General features: G+C 35.9%; 1 protein-coding gene across 1 annotated transcript in view; it reads right to left on the bottom strand.

The window, feature by feature from the left end:
* Nucleotides 1-20,404, bottom strand: part of LOC144452893 (ATP-dependent RNA helicase DDX51-like) — a 32,011-nt gene extending 11,607 nt beyond the window's left edge. The window contains exons 1-6 of the mRNA XM_078144096.1: nucleotides 20,277-20,404; nucleotides 18,028-18,760; nucleotides 16,835-16,985; nucleotides 14,649-14,794; nucleotides 11,650-11,831; nucleotides 9,559-9,667 (exon numbers count right to left, since the gene is read on the bottom strand). Of these exons, the coding sequence (XP_078000222.1) occupies nucleotides 9,559-9,667; nucleotides 11,650-11,831; nucleotides 14,649-14,794; nucleotides 16,835-16,985; nucleotides 18,028-18,760; nucleotides 20,277-20,299 (1,344 nt within the window). The 5' untranslated portion in view covers nucleotides 20,300-20,404. The remainder of the gene's footprint in view (nucleotides 1-9,558; nucleotides 9,668-11,649; nucleotides 11,832-14,648; nucleotides 14,795-16,834; nucleotides 16,986-18,027; nucleotides 18,761-20,276) is intronic.
* Between the last annotated feature and the right edge of the window lie 1,156 nt (nucleotides 20,405-21,560).

Below are 21,560 nucleotides of genomic sequence, written 5' to 3'. Positions count from 1 at the left end.
TCAGTCATTATGGCATTCTGTAATCTAAGAATTCAGTCATTATGGCATTCTGTAATCTAAGAAATCAGGATATCATTGATGGGATCATCATGTTATGAACAATTCTTAATCTAAAACACCCTTAAGAGTGTTCCCACCAAATATGGTTTTTGAACATAATCACACACCGGTGGTAAGATCATATTGATTTGAACAATCTCCCAACTAGACACCCAAGGTAATACACCCACCAAATATCATGACAACCGGTGACTTTAAGTTCTTTACACACAGACAGACACTTTGCCATGCCTATAGCACTACTAAACCTCCCTATCAGTTCAGTTGTGCTAAAAATCATTTGACGGATGACAAATTGTTTCATCATGGGTTCAAATCTAAAATCTAATGTATTCACATACTTATAGGCAAACACAACACCACCATGTGCTCTTAAATGTCACCCTGAGTGATGTATTTTAAAACAAACTCAAACATAGTACCCATACTTATGGTGAATACTGATTGAGCTGAGTTTGGTCTGTGAAGCGGTATATAATAGTCTTAATATGTGTGTCTATGATGTTAGTCGATGTAACGACTATTGTTTGTCAAGCAGTCAGAACAAATATCGGATGGAAATTCATTCTGTCTGCTTGCCAAGCAACCTGAACAAGCAGACAGAAAGAAAGCAATCTAGACACCCTATGTGTTTGTCGAGCAGACAGAACAAATGTCGGGTGGAAATTCGTTGTCTGCTTGACAAACACATAGGGTGTCTAGATTGCTTTCTTTCTTTCTGCTTGTTCAGGTTGCTAGGCAAGCAGACAGAACGAATATCGGGTTGAAATTCGTTCTGTCTGCTTGCCTAGCAACCAAAACAAGCAGAAAGAAAAAAAACAGCCTGAATTCTGACTGTGATTCTGTCATTGCCTGGTACTGTATGAATGATCTTGTTTTTCTGGAATAGTTCAGTCAGGAAATCTATGATTACAGTGATAGGACAACGAGTTGGATCTGCCTTCCGTTGATGGCACCAGCAAGAATATTTCCTTCCGTTGATGGCACCAGCAAGAGTATTTCTTCCATTAAAAGTCATACTGTCTCAAAGTCCCATGGCGGACTGCCTCAAGCAGTACTGTGGCTGTTGTTGAAATTCTTTGACTTCTGTAGTTTTGCCTGAGAGCATCCAGGGGCAAGTGGAGTCAGATTGACCTTCGATGATTTCCGTGTGTGTAGTTCTAGTAATAGATTCCCGTGTTGTGGTTCTAGTAATAGATTCCTGTATTGTGGTTCTAGTAATAGATTCCTGTGTGTGGTTCTAGTAATAGATTCCTGTGTGTGGTTCTAGTAATAGATTCCCGTATTGTGGTTCTAGTAATAGATTCCTGTATTGTGGTTCTAGTAATAGATTCCTGTGTTGTGGTTCTAGAAATAGATTCCTGTATTGTGGTTCTAGTAATAGATTCCTGTGTGTGGTTCTAGTAATAGATTCCCGTATTGTGGTTCTAGTAATAGATTCCTGTGTGTGGTTCTAGTAATAGATTCCCATATTGTGGTTCTAGTAATAGATTCCTGTATTGTGGTTCTAGTAATAGATTCCTGTATTGTGGTTCTAGTAATAGATTCCTGTATTGTGGTTCTAGTAATAGATTCCTGTGTGTGGTTCTAGTAATAGATTCTTGTGTGTGGTTTTAGTAATAGATTCCTATGTGTGGTTCTAGTAATAGATTCTTGTGTGTGGTTTTAGTAATAGATTCCTATGTGTGGTTCTAGTAATAGATTCTTGTGTGTGGTTTTAGTAATAGATTCCTATGTGTGGTTCTAGTAATAGATTCTTGTGTGTGGTTCTAGTAATAGATTCCTGTGTGTGGTTCTAGTAATAGATTCCTGTGTTGTGGTTCTAGTAATAGATTCCTGTGTATGGTTCTAGTAATAGATTCTTGTGTGTGGTTTTAGTAATAGATTCCCGTATTGTGGTTCTAGTAATAGATTCCTGTGTGTGGTTCTAGTAATAGATTCCTGTATTGTGGTTCTAGTAATAGATTCTTGTGTGTGGTTCTAGTAATAGATTCCTGTGTGTGGTTCTAGTAATAGATTCCTGTGTGTGGTTCTAGTAATAGATTCCTGTATTGTGGTTCTTGTAATAGATTCCTGTGTGTGGTTCTAGTAATAGATTCTTGTGTGTGGTTTTAGTAATAGATTCCCGTATTGTGGTTCTAGTAATAGATTCCTGTGTGTGGTTCTAGTAATAGATTCCTGTGTGTGGTTCTAGTAATAGATTCCTGTGTGTGGTTCTAGGAATAGATTCCTGTGTTGTGGTTCTAGTAATAGATTCCTGTGTATGGTTCTAGTAATAGATTCCCGTATTGTGGTTCTAGTAATAGATTCCTGTGTGTGGTTCTAGTAATAGATTCCTATGTGTGGGTTCTAGTAATAGATTCCTGTGTGTGGTTCTAGTAATAGATTCCTGTGTGTGGTTCTAGTAATAGATTCCTGTGTGTGGTTCTAGTAATAGATTCCTGTATGTGGTTCTAGTAATAGATTCCCGTATTGTGGTTCTAGTAATAGATTCCTGTGTGTGGTTATAATAATAGATTCCTGTGTGTGGTTCTAGAAATAGATTCCCGTGTGTGGTTCTAGTAATAGATTCCTGTATTGTGGTTTTAGTAATAGATTCCTGTGTGTGGTTTTAGTAATAGATTCCCGTATTGTGGTTCTAGTAATAGATTCCTGTGTGTAGTTCTAGTAATAGATTCCTGTGTGTGGTTCTAGTAATAGATTCCTGTATTGTGGTTCTAGTAATAGATTCCCGTATTGTGGTTCTAGTAATAGATTCCTGTATTGTGGTTCTAGTAATAGATTCCTGTGTATGGTTCTAGTAATAGATTCCTATGTGGTGACAGGTGTCAGCAGGTTGGGCTCGTCTCGTGCTCCGTGTCTCAATAGTATATTTCGTACTTTTACAAGTATCTTTGAAAACGCTGTATCCTGTTCCTTCTCAACATGAAGTGTGATGATTGTGGTACCAGGAAAAAGGTGAGGACGTGCCAGGGCGACCTCATGTTGTGTGAAAAATGTAACCTAGAAAGATTCGGCTGTGACGACAACGTCAAAATGGACGCCACATGCATTAGTGACAAATCAGTTGACAAACTCCGGGTCCTTCTGCAACCTATCCAGAAGCAATTAACTTCAATTGCAAGTGACTTATCAGATGTTAAAAGGAAGCAAACAGACATGGTGCAGTCCATGGAGTATATCAGTCTGGAGTTTGAAGAAATGAAACAAACACTGGAAAAACTACGTAAGTCAAATGCTGAATTATCGCAAGACAATAACGTGTTACGTAAGGAATTGAGGGAACTAAAAAGTGAAGTTTCTGACCTTGACCAATACCACAGGCGAGTAAACCTCGAAATCTGTGGTATACCCGAGTCACAAAGTGGAAACGAGAATACAGATAAAATCGTCTTGTCGACTTTACAGAAAGTACATTCTTCCATTAGTGAATCTGATATCGATATTTCTCACCGTCTTGGAACCATAAAGACTTCACACCATGATAGCCGTCCAAGACCTAGACCTATAATTGTACGATTCACATCACGAAAACAGAGAAATGTCATCTACGAGAATCGTCGCAAACTTAAAAACATCACAACCAAAGACATTGGGTTTAACCAAGCCAACTACATCTTCATCAACGAAAATCTATGTAAAGCGTCGCGGGATCTACTTTCTATGGTTAACAAGGCCAGAAAGCAATCACAGTACAAGTATATGTGGACAAAGAATGGTAGAATATATGTAAGAAAAGACCAAAGTGACGACCCAGTTATTATCAGGGTTGAAGATGACATCAGAAAAATTCAGTAGGATCTGTTGTGTGATAAATTAGCTTGCTAACTAAACAATGACAAATAATGGACACTGAATACGAAGAAGACATTCATGCTTTCAATATTGAAAACTACACTCTATCACCTTTAGAGTTTACCAGTAAATTTGCCACTAAATACAACAAATCATTCTCAATCTCACATATTAATATTAGATCACTTAGGAAAAACTTCGATAATTTGAAAATGTTTTACGAGGATTGTATCAAACAAAATTTTAAAATCATTGGTTTATCTGAAGTATGGCACCTGGACAACCAACACCTTGCTAATTTACATAACTATTCATTGGAACTGAACTGTAGAAATTCTGGTAGAGGCGGCGGTGCAGGTGCATATATTCACACGTCCATCAAATATCGAATCTTAGATTATTCCGTAGTTCACTCTGATTGTTTATGGTTAGAATTACTCGCCCAGAAACAAAGAATTATTGTTGGGGTTATTTATCGAAAACCCAATACTAATATTCCTGAATTTACGAATTCTCTACTTAACACGCTCCATAAAGTCAAAGTCGATAAAAAACAATGCATTCTGATGGGTGATTTTAATATAAATTATTGTAGTAGGGATAATCAGAGTAACCAACTAATTTCCATATTGCAGTGTTTACACCTTGAGCAGATTATCTCAGTCCCTACTCGCGTTACTTGCAATACATCAACTGTCATTGATCACATATATACAAATATTAGCACGGATAGAATTCATGCCGGAACTATTCAAACTGACATATCCGACCATTTTCCTACTTTTGCTATTTTTGAAAACTTCGACATCGATTCGCCAAACACCAGACCCGTCCTTACAAGAGATTTTAAATCTTATAAGTATGATCAATTTATAAGTGAACTGCAAAACGTGTCTTGGCAACCTGTATACAATGCCTCTGATACGGATTCTGCTTTCAATTTATTCACAGATATATATACTGATATATGCAATAATCATGCCCCCCTACGTCTAAGAACCCTCAAACCAAAGAGGAAAAGTAGTCCATGGATTACAAAAGCAATAAAAAAATCGATAAATATAAAACATAAATTATATTCTAAAGTCATTGCAAGTCAACATGAAGCTAGTGCTGTAGCGAAATATAAAACTTACCGTAATCTGCTCACGAGTGTACTGAGGAGTGCAAAAAAGAAGTATTTTGTAGATTTGTTAACTTTTAACAAAAACAACCCCAGAAAAACGTGGAATGTCATTAATAATTTAATTGGTAAACAACACAGTGTTTCTATATTCCCAGAAAAATTGGAGTTGAATGTTAATGGCAACAGCCACCTCGTAACAGACCAGGGTGAAATAGTAAAGGGATTTAATGAACACTTTGTCAATGTAGGTAGACAGTTGGCTGAGACTATTCCGAACACAGATATTGATTTTAAGCAATTTTTCGGTCAACCTCTGCAGCATACGTTTTTCCTCAAACCGACAACGGAACTTGAAGTATGTAATCTTCTGAAAACCCTAGATCCCAAAAAAGCATGTGGTTGGGACAATTTGCCCCCTCGGCTATTAATTGATTCTGCAGATATTATAGCACACCCGCTTGCACATATCTTTAATTTGTCATTTTCTACTGGCATATTTCCTTCTGCTTTGAAAATCGCAAAGGTCACGCCTATCTTCAAAAAGGGTGAAAATTGTAATCCCGGAAATTATCGACCAATATCTATTCTACCTCTTTTTAGTAAGATTTTGGAAAAAATAGTCAACAACCAATTTACTATTTTTTTGGATAAATATAGCATACTATTCAAACATCAATACGGATTTAGGAAGAAACACAGTACTAAATTGTCAATGATTAACTTGATAAATCATATTTTAGAACAAATGGATCAAGGTAACCCCACTCTTGGTATATTCATTGATTTCAGCAAAGCATTTGATTCAATTGATCATAAGATATTATTAGATAAGCTAGAACGCTATGGATTTAGAGGTATTATTTTGCAATGGATCAAAAGTTACTTATCCCAAAGATCTCAATTCATAAGTCTTGGTGGGATTACGTCACAAAATGAATTTATTAATTGTGGGGTTCCCCAGGGTTCTGTCCTTGGCCCCACACTTTTCTTACTATACATAAATGACCTCCCAAATTCTAGTTCATTTTTCAATTTTCGACTGTTTGCTGATGACTCAAATCTATTTCATACTTACCCAGCAAACCACTCAATTGATCTTGACATTGCTACCAACCACCTAAAGATGGTGCTGCAATGGTGTGATGTCAATAAAATGACAATCAACAAAACGAAATCAAATTATATTATATTTAGGGGCAAACAGAGACAAGTAGATGTTAAGGGTTCTATTCTAATGAGAAGGGACACGATTAGTGAAGTAGATGTTGTCCCTTTTGTTGGTCTCCTTATTGATAAACATTTAAAGAGGACTAATCACATAGCACATGTCCACAGCAAAATCAAGACGATGTGTGGTATGCTATTCAAACTAAGACATTTTTTACCAATAGACACTTTGATTCTCTTGTATTCATCCCTTATTCAGTCTCATCTTACCTACGGTCTAGAAGTTTGGGGGAATGCATATTCGACACATTTACATTGTATTTTGACGGCACAAAAGATGGCAGTCCGTGCGATGACGTTTAGCTCGTATACGGATCATTCTGCCCCATTGTTCAAACAACTGAAAATCCTAGATATTTTCAAACTGTACAGATTTTCAGTCAGCTCTTTTATACATGATTTGATGTATCACAAGTCTGCACACTCTATTACAGATTACTTTACTCTTATAGAGCATCCCTATGATACAAGGCAAAGACATAGTGGTAACCTTTTTCTAGAGTATAATCATACAACATTTGGTCAATCTTCCATATCATACTCTGGCGTTAAAACCTGGAACAATATGCCTGTTGAGATTCGGTCTATTGGCTCACGCACGAATTTTAAAAAGAAAGTGAAGGAGTTGTTATTCTCAGAATATGTATAACTATAATGTCATGTACAACTTTATATTTCTTTCGTGAACTGACTGTGGTGATTGTATGTGTATCAATTTTACTGTTCCACTGTTATTGTTGTGCTTTGTCATTTTGTTATGTTTCTTATTTGTTATAGTTTCTATGGCAATCTTGAACATCGAATATATACACCTACAAGTACGAGTGTGCTTGTTAGTCACTAAGGGGATACAAGCTTGACTAGCTTTGCTATTTCATGATCCCTTTTGCCATTTATTCTGTATGTGTATCTTTTTAAGAATAATTTTTATTATTATTATATTGGTAAATATTGGTAAATAAACTTATTATTAAAGATGTGTGGTTCTAGTAATAGATTCTTGTGTGTGGTTCTAGTAATTGTGGTTCTAGTAATAGATTCCTGTGTGTGGTTCTAGTAATAGATTCCTGTGTTGTGGTTCTAGTAATAGATTCCTGTGTATGGTTCTAGTAATAGATTCCCGTATTGTGGTTCTAGTAATAGATTCCTGTGTGTGGTTCTAGTAATTGTGGTTCTAGTAATAGATTCCTGTGTGTGGTTCTAGTAATAGATTCCTGTATGTGGTTCTAGTAATAGATTCCTGTATTGTGGTTCTAGTAATAGATTCCCATATTGTGGTTCTAGTAATAGATTCCTATGTGTGGGTTCTAGTAATAGATTCCCGTGTTGTGGTTCTAGTAATAGATTCCTGTGTTGTGGTTCTAGTAATAGATTCCTGTGTATGGTTCTAGTAATAGATTCCTGTGTATGGTTCTAGTAATAGATTCCTGTGTATGGTTCTAGTAATAGATTCCCGTATTGTGGTTCTAGTAATAGATTCCTGTGTGTGGTTCTAGTAATAGATTCCTGTGTATGGTTCTAGTAATAGATTCCTGTGTATGGTTCTAGTAATAGATTCCTGTGTGTGGTTCTAGTAATAGATTCCTGTGTATGGTTCTAGTAATAGATTCCTGTGTGTGGTTCTAGTAATAGATTCCTGTGTGGGTTCTAGTAATAGATTCCTGTGTTGTGGTTCTAGTAATAGATTCCTGTGTGTGGTTCTAGTAATAGATTCCTGTGTATGGTTCTAGTAATAGATTCCTGTGTGTGGTTCTAGTAATAGATTCCTGTGTGGTTCTAGTAATAGATTCCCGTATTGTGGTTCTAGTAATAGATTCCTGTGTGTGGTTCTAGTAATAGATTCCTGTGTATGGTTCTAGTAATAGATTCCTGTGTGTGGTTCTAGTAATAGATTCTTGTGTGTGGTTTTAGTAATAGATTCCCGTATTGTGGTTCTAGTAATAGATTCCCGTGTTGTGGTTCTAGTAATAGATTCCTGTGTGTGGTTCTAGTAATAGATTCCTGTGTGTGGTTCTAGTAATAGATTCCCGTATTGTGGTTCTAGTAATAGATTCCCGTATTGTGGTTCTAGTAATAGATTCCTGTGTATGGTTCTAGTAATAGATTCCCGTATTGTGGTTCTAGTAATAGATTCCTGTGTATGGTTCTAGTAATAGATTCCCGTATTGTGGTTCTAGTAATAGATTCCTGTGTGTGGTTCTAGTAATAGATTCCCGTATTGTGGTTCTAGTAATAGATTCCCGTATTGTGGTTCTAGTAATAGATTCCTGTGTGTGGTTCTAGTAATAGATTCCTGTGTGTGGTTCTAGTAATAGATTCCTGTGTGTGGTTCTAGTAATAGATTCCCGTATTGTGGTTCTAGTAATAGATTCCCGTATTGTGGTTCTAGTAATAGATTCCTGTGTATGGTTCTAGTAATAGATTCCCGTATTGTGGTTCTAGTAATAGATTCCTGTGTGTGGTTCTAGTAATAGATTCCCGTATTGTGGTTCTAGTAATAGATTCCCGTATTGTGGTTCTAGTAATAGATTCCCGTATTGTGGTTCTAGTAATAGATTCCTATGTGTGGGTTCTAGTAATAGATTCCTGTGTATGGTTCTAGTAATAGATTCCTGTGTGTGGTTCTAGTAATAGATTCCTGTGTATGGTTCTAGTAATAGATTCATGTGTGTGGTTCTAGTAATAGATTCCTGTGTATGGTTCTAGTAATAGATTCCCGTGTTGTGGTTCTAGTAATAGATTCCTGTGTATGGTTCTAGTAATAGATTCCTGTGTGTGGTTCTAGTAATAGATTCCTGTGTATGGTTCTAGTAATAGATTCATGTGTGTGGTTCTAGTAATAGATTCCTGTGTATGGTTCTAGTAATAGATTCCCGTGTTGTGGTTCTAGTAATAGATTCCTGTGTATGGTTCTAGTAATAGATTCCTGTGTGTGGTTCTAGTAATAGATTCCCGTATTGTGGTTCTAGTAATAGATTCCTGTGTGTGGTTCTAGTAATAGATTCCCATGTTGTGGTAACAGTAGAGGTTCCTGACAAGACATTTGCAGCAACAATGGGTACCAAGGCCTCTTGGCCCACACTGGTGTTATGACTATGGAATTAGCCTGGTCTGCATGCATCTTTTTAAGACATCTGGATATTAGAGGTGGTGGTGGAAACATGTATATGTTTTTGTTTGTTCATGCTAGAGAGAATGCATTTGTTGCTAATGCCTGTGGATCTCTTCTCCATGACCATAGAGATGGTGCAATAAAGTGTAAATTTTATCAAAAGAATACAATAATCATTGTCTAAAACAACTATAATCTAATATTACATGATAATGTAGTGGTTGCTATGGTAACTTACCAGAAATCTCAAGGACCTTAATGTGAAACCTGGTGTCCTTGTAATATGGTCTACCAGTCTACCAGGTGTTGCTATGACGATGTCAGCCTGACTCATGTATCCATTACAGCTACAGAAGAATAAACAGAAATATTCATGTTACAATGTAACATATGAAATGTTACAATGTATCTATATGTTACAATCAGGTAGATATATAATGTTACAATGTATCTATATATACACCAGTATACATGTAGTATTACAATGTATCAAGTATATAATGTACATGTATCTATATGATACATGTTCTTACTCTGCAAGGCTGACTGACTGTGTAGGCTACTGGTAGTCTAGAGATGATACCGTGGTAACCAGAGCTGTATGCCATTCCAAATCTCCAGGCCATATGAAATGTGAATGGTAAGTGGAGCCCCAAACCTCCAGGCCATATGAAATGTGAATGGTAAGTGGAGCCCCAAACCTCCAGGCCATATGAAATGTGAATGGTAAGTTGAGCCCCAAATCTCCAGGCCATATGAAATGTGAATGGTAAGTGGAGCCCCAAACCTCCCAGCCATATGAAATGTGAATGGTAAGTGGAGCCCCAAACCTCCAAGCCATATGAAATGTGAATGGTAAGTGGAGCCCCAAACCTCCAAGCCATATGAAATGTGAATGGTAAGTGGAGCCCCAAATCTCCAGGCCATATGAAATGTGAATGGTAAGTGGAGCCCCAAATCTCCAGGCCATATGAAATGTGAATGGTAAGTGGAGCCCCAAATCTCCAGGCCATATGAAATGTAAATGGTAAGTGGAGCCCCAAATCTCCAGGCCATGTGAAATGTGAATGGTAAGTGGAGCCCCAAATCTCCAGGCCATATGAAATGTAAATGGTAAGTGGAGCCCCAAATCTCCAGGCCATATGAAATGTGAATGGTAAGTGGAGCCCCAAATCTCCAGGCCATATGAAATGTGAATGGTAAGTGGAGCCCCAAATCTCCAGGCCATATGAAATGTAAATGGTAAGTGGAGCCCAAATCTCCAGGCCATATTAAATGCGTTGTATGAAAGTTTTGTAAAGAAGGACCACAATAATATTATGTTTTGGTATGAAATGTCTCAATTGAAATAAGATACCGACTTTTTTCCTTATTTCAAAATTAACCATATTAGCATGATTTGACAAATTATGATGTCTGTGCCAGTGACTCCCACACACAAATTATGTCTGTTGCCAGTGACTCCCACACACAAATTATGATGTCTGTTGCCAGTGACTCCCACACACATTATGATGTCTGTTGCCAGTGACTCCCACACACAAATTATGATGTCTGTTGCCAGTGACTCCCACACACAAATTATGATGTCTGTTGCCAGTGACTCCCACACACAATGTAATATAACTTCAGCTTCATCAATTAATTACCGTTATTCCTTATTTCAAAATTAACCATATTTGCATGATTTGACAAATTATGATGTCTGTTACCAGTGACTCCCACACACAAATTATGATGTCTGTTGCCAGTGACTCCAACACACAAATTATGATGTCTGTTACCAGTGACTCCCACACACAAATTATGATGTCTGTTGCCAGTGACTCCCACACACAAATTATGTCTGTTACCAGTGACTCCCACACACAAATTATGATGTCTGTTGCCAGTGACTCCCACACACAAATTATGATGTCTGTTACCAGTGACTCCCACACACAAATTATGATGTCTGTTACCAGTGACTCCCACACACAAATTATGATGTCTGTTGCCAGTGACTCCCACACACAGTGTAATATAACTTCAGCTTCATCAATGAATTACTGTTATTTACGTGGAGGGTACAACAAAGGAATATTTCATGTTTTCTGTTTAAAGAAGATATACTTTGTGCTGACCTATATAGTCTAGTGATGTTACCATGATAGTACAGAAATACATAGTCTAGATATGTTACTATGGTAAACATAGACCTGTATGCTTATTGGGTCTAGAAATGTTACCATGGTAACGATAGACCTGTATGCTTATTGGGTCTAGAAATGTTATCATGGTAACCATAGAACTATAACTCATAATTAAACTTTAAATAATAAGCACTTACTATTTACTTGTCACCAGTGCTGTCTGTTCTTGAGTAAATGATTTGTTAGCACCTATTAATACCACCTTCAGATCAGTACCTTTACAGTAAATGTTGAACACTTGGTATATTTGCATTGCTAGATCTCTGGTTGGTAGAACTGCTAGGGCTCTCACATGGCATACAACACGACCCATTAGTGCCTACAATGTAATAAACCACACATCACCCATCAGTATCTACAATGTAATAAACCACACATCACCCATCAGTGCCTACAATGTAATAAACCACACATCACCCATCAGTGCCTATAATGTAATAAACCACACATCACCTATCAGTATCTACAATGTAATAAACCACACATCACCTATCAGTGCCTACAATGTAATAAACCACACATCACCTATCAGTGCCTACAATGTAATAAACCACACATCACCCATCAGTGTCTACAATGTAATAAACCACACATCACCTATCAGTATCTACAATGTAATAAACCACACATCACCTATCAGTGCCTACAATGTAATAAACCACACATCACCCATCAGTTCCTATAATGTAATAAACCACACATCACCTATCAGTATCTATAATGTAATAAACCACACATCACCTATCAGTATCTATAATGTAATAAACCACACATCACCTATCAGTATCTACAATGTAATAAACCACACATCACCTATCAGTATCTACAATGTAATAAACCACACATCACCTATCAGTGCCTACAATGTAATAAACCACACATCACCTATCAGTATCTACAATGTAATAAACCACACATCACCTATCAGTGCCTACAATGTAATAAACCACACATCACCCATCAGTTCCTATAATGTAATAAACCACACATCACCTATCAGTATCTATAATGTAATAAACCACACATCACCTATCAGTATCTATAATGTAATAAACCACACATCACCTATCAGTATCTACAATGTAATAAACCACACATCACCCATCAGTGCCTATAATGTAATAAACCACACATCACCTATCAGTGTCTATAATGTAATAAACCACACATCACCCATCAGTATCTACAATGTAATAAACCACACATCACCCATCAGTATCTACAATGTAATAAACCACACATCACCCATCAGTGCCTATAATGTAATAAACCACACATCACCTATCAGTGTCTATAATGTAATAAACCACACATCACCCATCAGTATCTACAATGTAATAAACCACACATCACCTATCAGTGCCTACAATGTAATAAACCACACATCACCCATCAGTTCCTATAATGTAATAAACCACACATCACCTATCAGTATCTATAATGTAATAAACCACACATCACCTATCAGTGCCTACAATGTAATAAACCACACATCACCCATCAGTTCCTATAATGTAATAAACCACACATCACCTATCAGTATCTATAATGTAATAAACCACACATCACCTATCAGTATCTATAATGTAATAAACCACACATCACCTATCAGTATCTACAATGTAATAAACCACACATCACCTATCAGTATCTACAATGTAATAAACCACACATCACCTATCAGTGCCTACAATGTAATAAACCACACATCACCTATCAGTATCTACAATGTAATAAACCACACATCACCTATCAGTGCCTACAATGTAATAAACCACACATCACCTATCAGTGCCTACAATGTAATAAACCACACATCACCCATCAGTTCCTATAATGTAATAAACCACACATCACCTATCAGTATCTATAATGTAATAAACCACACATCACCTATCAGTATCTATAATGTAATAAACCACACATCACCTATCAGTATCTACAATGTAATAAACCACACATCACCCATCAGTGCCTATAATGTAATAAACCACACATCACCTATCAGTGTCTATAATGTAATAAACCACACATCACCCATCAGTATCTACAATGTAATAAACCACACATCACCCATCAGTATCTACAATGTAATAAACCACACATCACCCATCAGTGCCTATAATGTAATAAACCACACATCACCTATCAGTGTCTATAATGTAATAAACCACACATCACCCATCAGTATCTACAATGTAATAAACCACACATCACCTATCAGTGCCTACAATGTAATAAACCACACATCACCCATCAGTTCCTATAATGTAATAAACCACACATCACCTATCAGTATCTATAATGTAATAAACCACACATCACCTATCAGTATCTATAATGTAATAAACCACACATCACCTATCAGTATCTACAATGTAATAAACCACACATCACCCATCAGTGCCTATAATGTAATAAACCACACATCACCCATCAGTGCCTATAATGTAATAAACCACACATCACCTATCAGTATCTACAATGTAATAAACCACACATCACCCATCAGTATCTACAATGTAATAAACCACACATCACCCATCAGTATCTATAATGTAATAAACCACACATCACCTATCAGTGCCTATAATGTAATAAACCACACATCACCTATCAGTGCCTATAATGTAATAAACCACACATCACCTATCAGTGCCTATAATGTAATAAACCACACATCACCCATCAGTATCTACAATGTAATAAACCACACATCACCTATCAGTGCCTATAATGTAATAAACCACACATCACCTATCAGTTTCTACAATGTAATAAACCACACATCACCCATCACCCATCAGTGTCTACAATGTAATAAACCACACAGGTTGAGTTTTTGAACAATATTGAACAATTTTTACATCATTCTTTTTACCTCTGAAACTCTTTTGAATAATTGTTTTATTTTTTATGTTTTCATTTGTATGTATTCCAATTCTCCAAACAGTTTGCTTTTTTCACTGTAGGATAAACCTGTGTCTTCTTTGGTTTATGTATTTTTGAAGATGGATGGACAGTACTTTATTTCATTTTATGTGAAGTGCCTCTCAACAATAATACACATATGTTTTTGAATTGGGCTTTATACAAATTTTGACTTCATCTTATTTAAACTTTAGGGTACATGTACCTGAATAACAGGAATAACAAAAGCCAATGTCTTGCCACTACCAGTTGGTGCCGAGACACACAGATCACTTGGTCTGAATCCAGCCACACCACATTGTAGACCATTACGAACACTTGACAAAATAGCAGGGATGACTTGGTGCTGGACTAAGAAACAAATAAAGATTAATATTAATTGAATATTGGATTGGTACATTATAGTTGTACAGATATACAGTATAGTTACATTATAGTTGTACAGATATACAGTATAGTTACATTATAGTTGTACAGATATACAGTATTGGTACATTATAGTTGTACAGATATACAGTACTGGTACATTATAATTGTACAGATATACAGTACTGGTACATTATAGTTGTACAGATATACAGTATTGGTACATTATAGTTGTACAGATATACAGTATTGGTACATTATAGTTGTACAGATATACAGTATTGGTCCATTATAGTTGTACAGATATACAGTATTGGTACATTATAATTGTACAGATATACAGTACTGGTACATTATAGTTGTACAGATATACAGTATTGGTACATTATAGTTGTACAGATATACAGTACTGGTACATTATAATTGTACAGATATACAGTATTGGTACATTATAATTGTACAGATATACAGTATTGGTACATTATAGTTGTACAGATATACAGTATTGGTACATTATAATTGTACAGATATACAGTATTGGTACATTATAGTTGTACAGATATACAGTATTGGTACATTATAGTTGTACAGATATACAGTATTGGTACATTATAGTTGTACAGATATACAGTATTGGTACATTATAGTTGTACAGATATACAGTATTGGTACATTATAGTTGTACAGATATACAGTACTGGTACATTATAATTGTACAGATATACAGTACTGGTACATTATAGTTGTACAGATATACAGTATTGGTACATTATAGTTGTACAGATATACAGTATTGGTACATTATAGTTGTACACATATACAGTATTGGTACATTATAGTTGTACAGATATACAGTATTGGTACATTATAGTTGTACAGATATACAGTATTGGTACATTATAATTGTACAGATATACAGTATTGGTACATTATAGTTGTACAGATATACAGTATTGGTGCATTATAGTTGTACACATATACAGTATTGGTACATTATAGTTGTACAGATATACAGTATTGGTACATTATAGTTGTACAGATATACAGTACTGGTACATTATAGTTGTACAGATATACAGTATTGGTACATTATAGTTGTACAGATATACAGTATTGGTACATTATAGTTGTACAGATATACAGTATTGGTACATTATAGTTGTACAGATATACAGTATTGGTACATTATAGTTGTACAGATATACAGTACTGGTACATTATAGTTGTACAGATATACAGTATTGGTACATTATAGTTGTACAGATATACAGTATTGGTACATTATAGTTGTACAGATATACAGTATTGGTACATTATAGTTGTACAGATATACAGTATTGGTACATTATAGTTGTACAGATATACAGTACTGGTACATTATAGTTGTACAGATATACAGTATTGGTACATTATAGTTGTACAGATATACAGTATTGGTACATTATAGTTGTACAGATATACAGTATTGGTACATTATAGTTGTACACATATACAGTATTGGTACATTATAGTTGTACAGATATACAGTATTGGTACATTATAGTTGTACAGATATACAGTATTGGTACATTATAGTTGTACAGATATACAGTACTGGTACATTATAGTTGTACAGATATACAGTATTGGTACATTATAGTTGTACAGATATACAGTATTGGTACATTATAGTTGTACAGATATACAGTACTGGTACATTATAGTTGTACAGATATACAGTATTGGTACATTAAAGTTGTACAGATATACAGTATTGGTACATTATAGTTGTACAGATATACAGTATTGGTACATTATTAAAAGTTGTACAGATATACAGTATTGGTGCATTATAGCTGTACAGATATACAGTATTGGTACATTATAGTTGTACAGATATACAGTATTGGTACATTATAGTTGTACAGATATACAGTATTGGTACATTATAGTTGTACAGATATACAGTATTGGTACATTATAGTTGTACAGATTTTTGTGTGCACATTTAACACATCATATGAAATAAGATAAGTGAGAACTTACCTGGAAAGAAGTGAGTGATCCCCATTTCTTGTAGCCTACTTTGGAGTTGTTTGTCAATCTGTGGTAGATCTTCAATCTTGCATTTGTTCTGATTCATGTCATTGTTAATGATTGATGGATGACTCAACCAATCAGGAAGGACTCTATGAACCTGTAACAGACATTAGTCAATCAGAAGGACTCTATGAACCTGTAACAGACATTAGCCAATCAGAAGGACTCTATGAACCTGTAACAGACATTAGCCAATCAGAAGGTCTCTATTAACATGTATTGGTATAGCAATTCTGAATTCAAGTTATAAGAGTAGTAAAGTTTCTTGACCCTAGAGTTGATGTCGGCAATTTTATGTAAGGTGATTGGATAACGATCACACTTGAAAGATGGCAGTTGAAGAACTGCTGTTCTCACGCTCAAACACGTTCCATGCTTATAGTAGTAACATAGAGGGATGGGACACAGCATTGAATATAAAAATCAGGATGCTTGAAATTGACCATGTGATCCATGAATTTTCTTTCCAAGGTCATTACCACCTCCTGCCCGCTTGTGGTGGTGAGATATGTGTTCAGCGTAGACTGTTTTTGTCTCAATGCATGTTGTAGTACATTGTGGAGTTTACGGGACATTGCAAGAGATTCCTGAAAGGCTCATTATAGGGATGAATCTCCGAAACATTCTTTTGCAAGGGAAATAAACAAAAACAAAATTGGTGACATCTTGCTTAAATCAAAATTTTCTGCTGAAGAGTTGAAAGCTGACCATTCTACAGATATTTATCATGTATCACATAAATATCATGGTACCATGGCAGAACTTATCTTCGGGAATTACAAGTATTGTCTTCATGTTGTTTATGTCTTTATTTAAATATTATTTCACTGTTGATATACACAATATTTGTTACTTCATGCCCTTGCTCAATATACATACAGGTATTGTCACATGCAGAAAATACAGCCAACTGTGAAAAGCCTGTATACATGTACATCAATTTATCAGCAGTGAATTCAAACCTGCAGCAATGTATACAATAATGTAGCAACACCACTGCTGACAGGCCTGTGGTTACAGCTGTTACAACCCTGTACAGTGCTGATACAGACTTGTACCACAGGAATGTTACAGGGTGACAGTCTGCACAGGACTGGTTCGACAAACAAATTTATACTTGTTGTGTACTGTAAACTTACTTGATCTGTCTTTGGCAGTTTTCTGTCACCTAATATTGTAAAGCCCACTACATCAGAGTCTTCATTATCTTTTGCATCATCTTCATCACCACTTTCAATTTCTGCTTGACTTATATTATTTTTTGTTGCCCCTCCCTTCTCTTCATCCCCACTATTACTTTCATCATCACTTGGTATTACAATATCTTTTAGATTTTCCTCATGTGAATCTTCATTATTTACATCACAAGCCTTGTCCACTTTGCTCTTGGTATCCTTTCTACACTTTTTGTGTTTTTTCCCATCTTTCATTTTACATTTACTGATATCTGTATTTGATGGAAGTTCATTTGAATCATTACTTTGTGAATGTTTATTCTCTTTTAGTGTGCTACTCTTGTTGTGTTCCTCTTGTATTAAATCTTCCTCATTATCCACATCAAGGTTTACTTGCTTCATTCTCCTAGACTGTTTTTGTCTCTCTTTCTTTCCTACATTTATTTCTTGATCTTCTTTCAAATCTTCTTCTTCACCCATAACAATTTCTTTCGTCCTCTTTTGTTTTTTTCTTTTCTTTGGAAGTGTACTGTCAGAATTATCCTTCCCATCTATCATTGCACTGTTCACATCTTGAGAGTCTTTATGTTGATTTCGTCTCTTTAGTTGTCTTGTCTTCACCTTGTCATACAGAGTTGATAAATGTGTTTCTTGCATAGTAGTCTCATCTTCAACATCATCGTCACCTCCCATATATCTATATATATAACAGATAGCATATAAAATACTTTCAGATCAAAGGAACACATTACAACTTGAAATGATATAATGTCCTCTGTTTGAGAATCAATTTTCACCACAACTGAACTGAACTCGCATTGTCAGAGGTTGAGTATTTTTTTCTTAATTCTTAATAGAGTTCGATAATCAACACCCCAGTTTAAAACTCTTGCCCACAAAAATTTAATTCGGCCCCTTTTAGATCGTAATCTATACTCTCATTTGCATAAGGTTGACCATTCCATGAACTGGGCAAAGTTACATGCACATTTCATGAATTGGGTAGTTTCACAGATTGGGTGTAACATATGTACATACATGTTTGTACCTTATACAACTGGTTGTACCACAGAGACCAACAAGATCAATAAAAGCAAGGATATACAGTAGATGTATATTTGAAGGATTTGGCAGCACAATCTTATAAGCAGCTGTGGACATGGAGAAGTAAATGACACAAGTATGCAAATCTTACAGCTTACAGCTGTTTTCCGTAGACCGAGCCAGATGAATTAAATAAACAATCAAGATCAGTGAGCCTAATCACAAGGTTTTAGGTTGAGATAGACACCATAATGATAACACACAAACATCACTTACACCTTGTGGACCCTTTATTTTGCATGAGAAATGAAATAATAGGTTTCCATTTGGTGTTTCTAAGATAAAATGGAAGCATTTGAAGAGTCCTGTGTGATTTATTTATTGGGAGATGTTCAGCAACAGAAATATCGTGGCCCGGGGTATCATTGGTGGTGGCAATAGCTGTTTCAGTGAGGAACGGCTAACACCACCGCAGTGGCAGTAGTCTCTCCAGTGAGGGCAGGCTACCGACACCAGGGTAGCAGTAGTCTCTCCAGTGAGGGCTGGCTACCAACACCAGAGTGGTACTACTACTAGATTTGGCCTTCAGAAATACATTTTTATCAGACATGAGTCACTATTTGCTATCTCAAGTGACTTTTACTACAAATTATTATTTTTGATTTTTATTACAGGGTACTAACTATAGTGACTTTTTACAAGTGGTTCTTGTTTATCATTAGTGATTTTTATTACATGGGACTATCTATAGTGAATTTATTACAAATGATTATCGTAGAACACGTGTACATTGTATACGACATGCCACTCACGACCAAACACCAAGAACGCACACACAGTGTCAGTGTGACAGCTGGCCATCTTGTACCGTGATAGATCCATGCTTCGAATACGTACGTACGCTCAATAATAGATCCATGGTACGCTAGTTCAAGACGAACTAAAATTCGCAGAATAAATACTACTTCGAATGAAAACACCAACAATGGTCCTCCTAAGTGAGAACATGTGCATCGTAGATTTCTTTCATGATTAAGATACAGTGGTATGAATCATAGATGTGGGAGAATCCAAAACGTTAACACATGAATCGAGTTTGATAATTGATAACAGTGCTGATGACTCTTAAAAGTCTTCTGATTGCCAGACTCAGAGTGGGGCAATCTTACCTGCTTATCGAAAACAACGCCATTTCAATGGTCTTGCTTTTAAAGTCTGTGACCGTACTATGCAGTGAGAGTTATCCAACCAAATAGTTGCTAGCACGCGTGTGTGAGGAAAGTCATGGAGGCAGCCATTGGTCAGTGCGCCCTCACCGCGTTATATGCTTCCATCCTCGTTCACAGAATATAGTATAGTATAGCATATTTTATTTGACAAGAAATAATGTAAGAAATGCATTATCTATTGTCAAAAACATACCGAAACAATAATAACAAAGATAATAGATAATTATAAATATAAATATATAAATAAAACACTAAACTACAGTATTGAATACAAAGATAATAATAATAATAATAATAATAATAATAATAATAATAATAATAATAATAAATTCTTATCAGCGCATTACGCAACAGCCTCAATGCGCTTTACAATACTGAGAAAAAAAAGGAGGAAAAAAAAGAGAAAAAAAAAGCAAAAAAAAAAAGCACAAACTTGATTTGCATAGAAATCAAAACCAAAACCAAAAACTTGACGTTCACTATTGATTATAATGAATTAGGGAGTGTCCAGATTTTACTTCCAGGGGGACCCCGGAGGATTTCCCCTTTTCCTTGTGTAAATTTTTCATGCCCCCTCCCTACAAAAGCTTGGGAAAAATTGACGGACCCCCTGCAAGTTCTCGATTTTTTTCCATGCCCCCCCCCTACACTTACATACACAAACACACTATACATACCAGTACCGTAGCCGGGGGGGGGCAGCTGCCCCCTGAAATTTTGGAAAAAAAGAAAGAAAATAAATCTACTTTTGAATGCATAGCGATGTTATTAAAATCGTTATTCACGTGACGATTCCTAGCATTCACTAATTAAAGTCAAAAGTGACGGTATACTGACACCTCGCTAATTATGTATCTCTATTGTACGCTGGCTTAACTTTGAATAAAAATGTGTCTAGTTAAAAATTGTAACTTTTTCGCAGCAAATTAGAAATTCTTTGTGCGGGAAAGTACAAAAGAAGTGCGCACATTTACTGTGCATTTTCCGCGAGTCACAGTAGTCTTGAAAGTCTCCTTCATTTGAAGATAGCAAGTCGCAATTATAATGTCAGCGAGTGAAACTCAAAAGAAAAGACGGAGAAAGTCGTTCAACGAGAGGTTGCCTGCTATGTTGCATGCAGTGACTCCGAAATGCGCTCGATCTCATTTACATCTTGTTCCTTATATTGAAACATTTCATACTGATAAAGCGGCAGATCTCTTTTTGGAATATTTGGAGGCCTGA

This window comes from Glandiceps talaboti, chromosome 23, assembly GCF_964340395.1.
Source record: "Glandiceps talaboti chromosome 23, keGlaTala1.1, whole genome shotgun sequence".
Lineage (NCBI taxonomy): Eukaryota > Metazoa > Hemichordata > Enteropneusta > Spengelidae > Glandiceps > Glandiceps talaboti.
The sequence above is the reverse complement of the archived record's forward strand: the minus strand, read 5'-3'. Positions and strand labels throughout refer to the sequence as shown.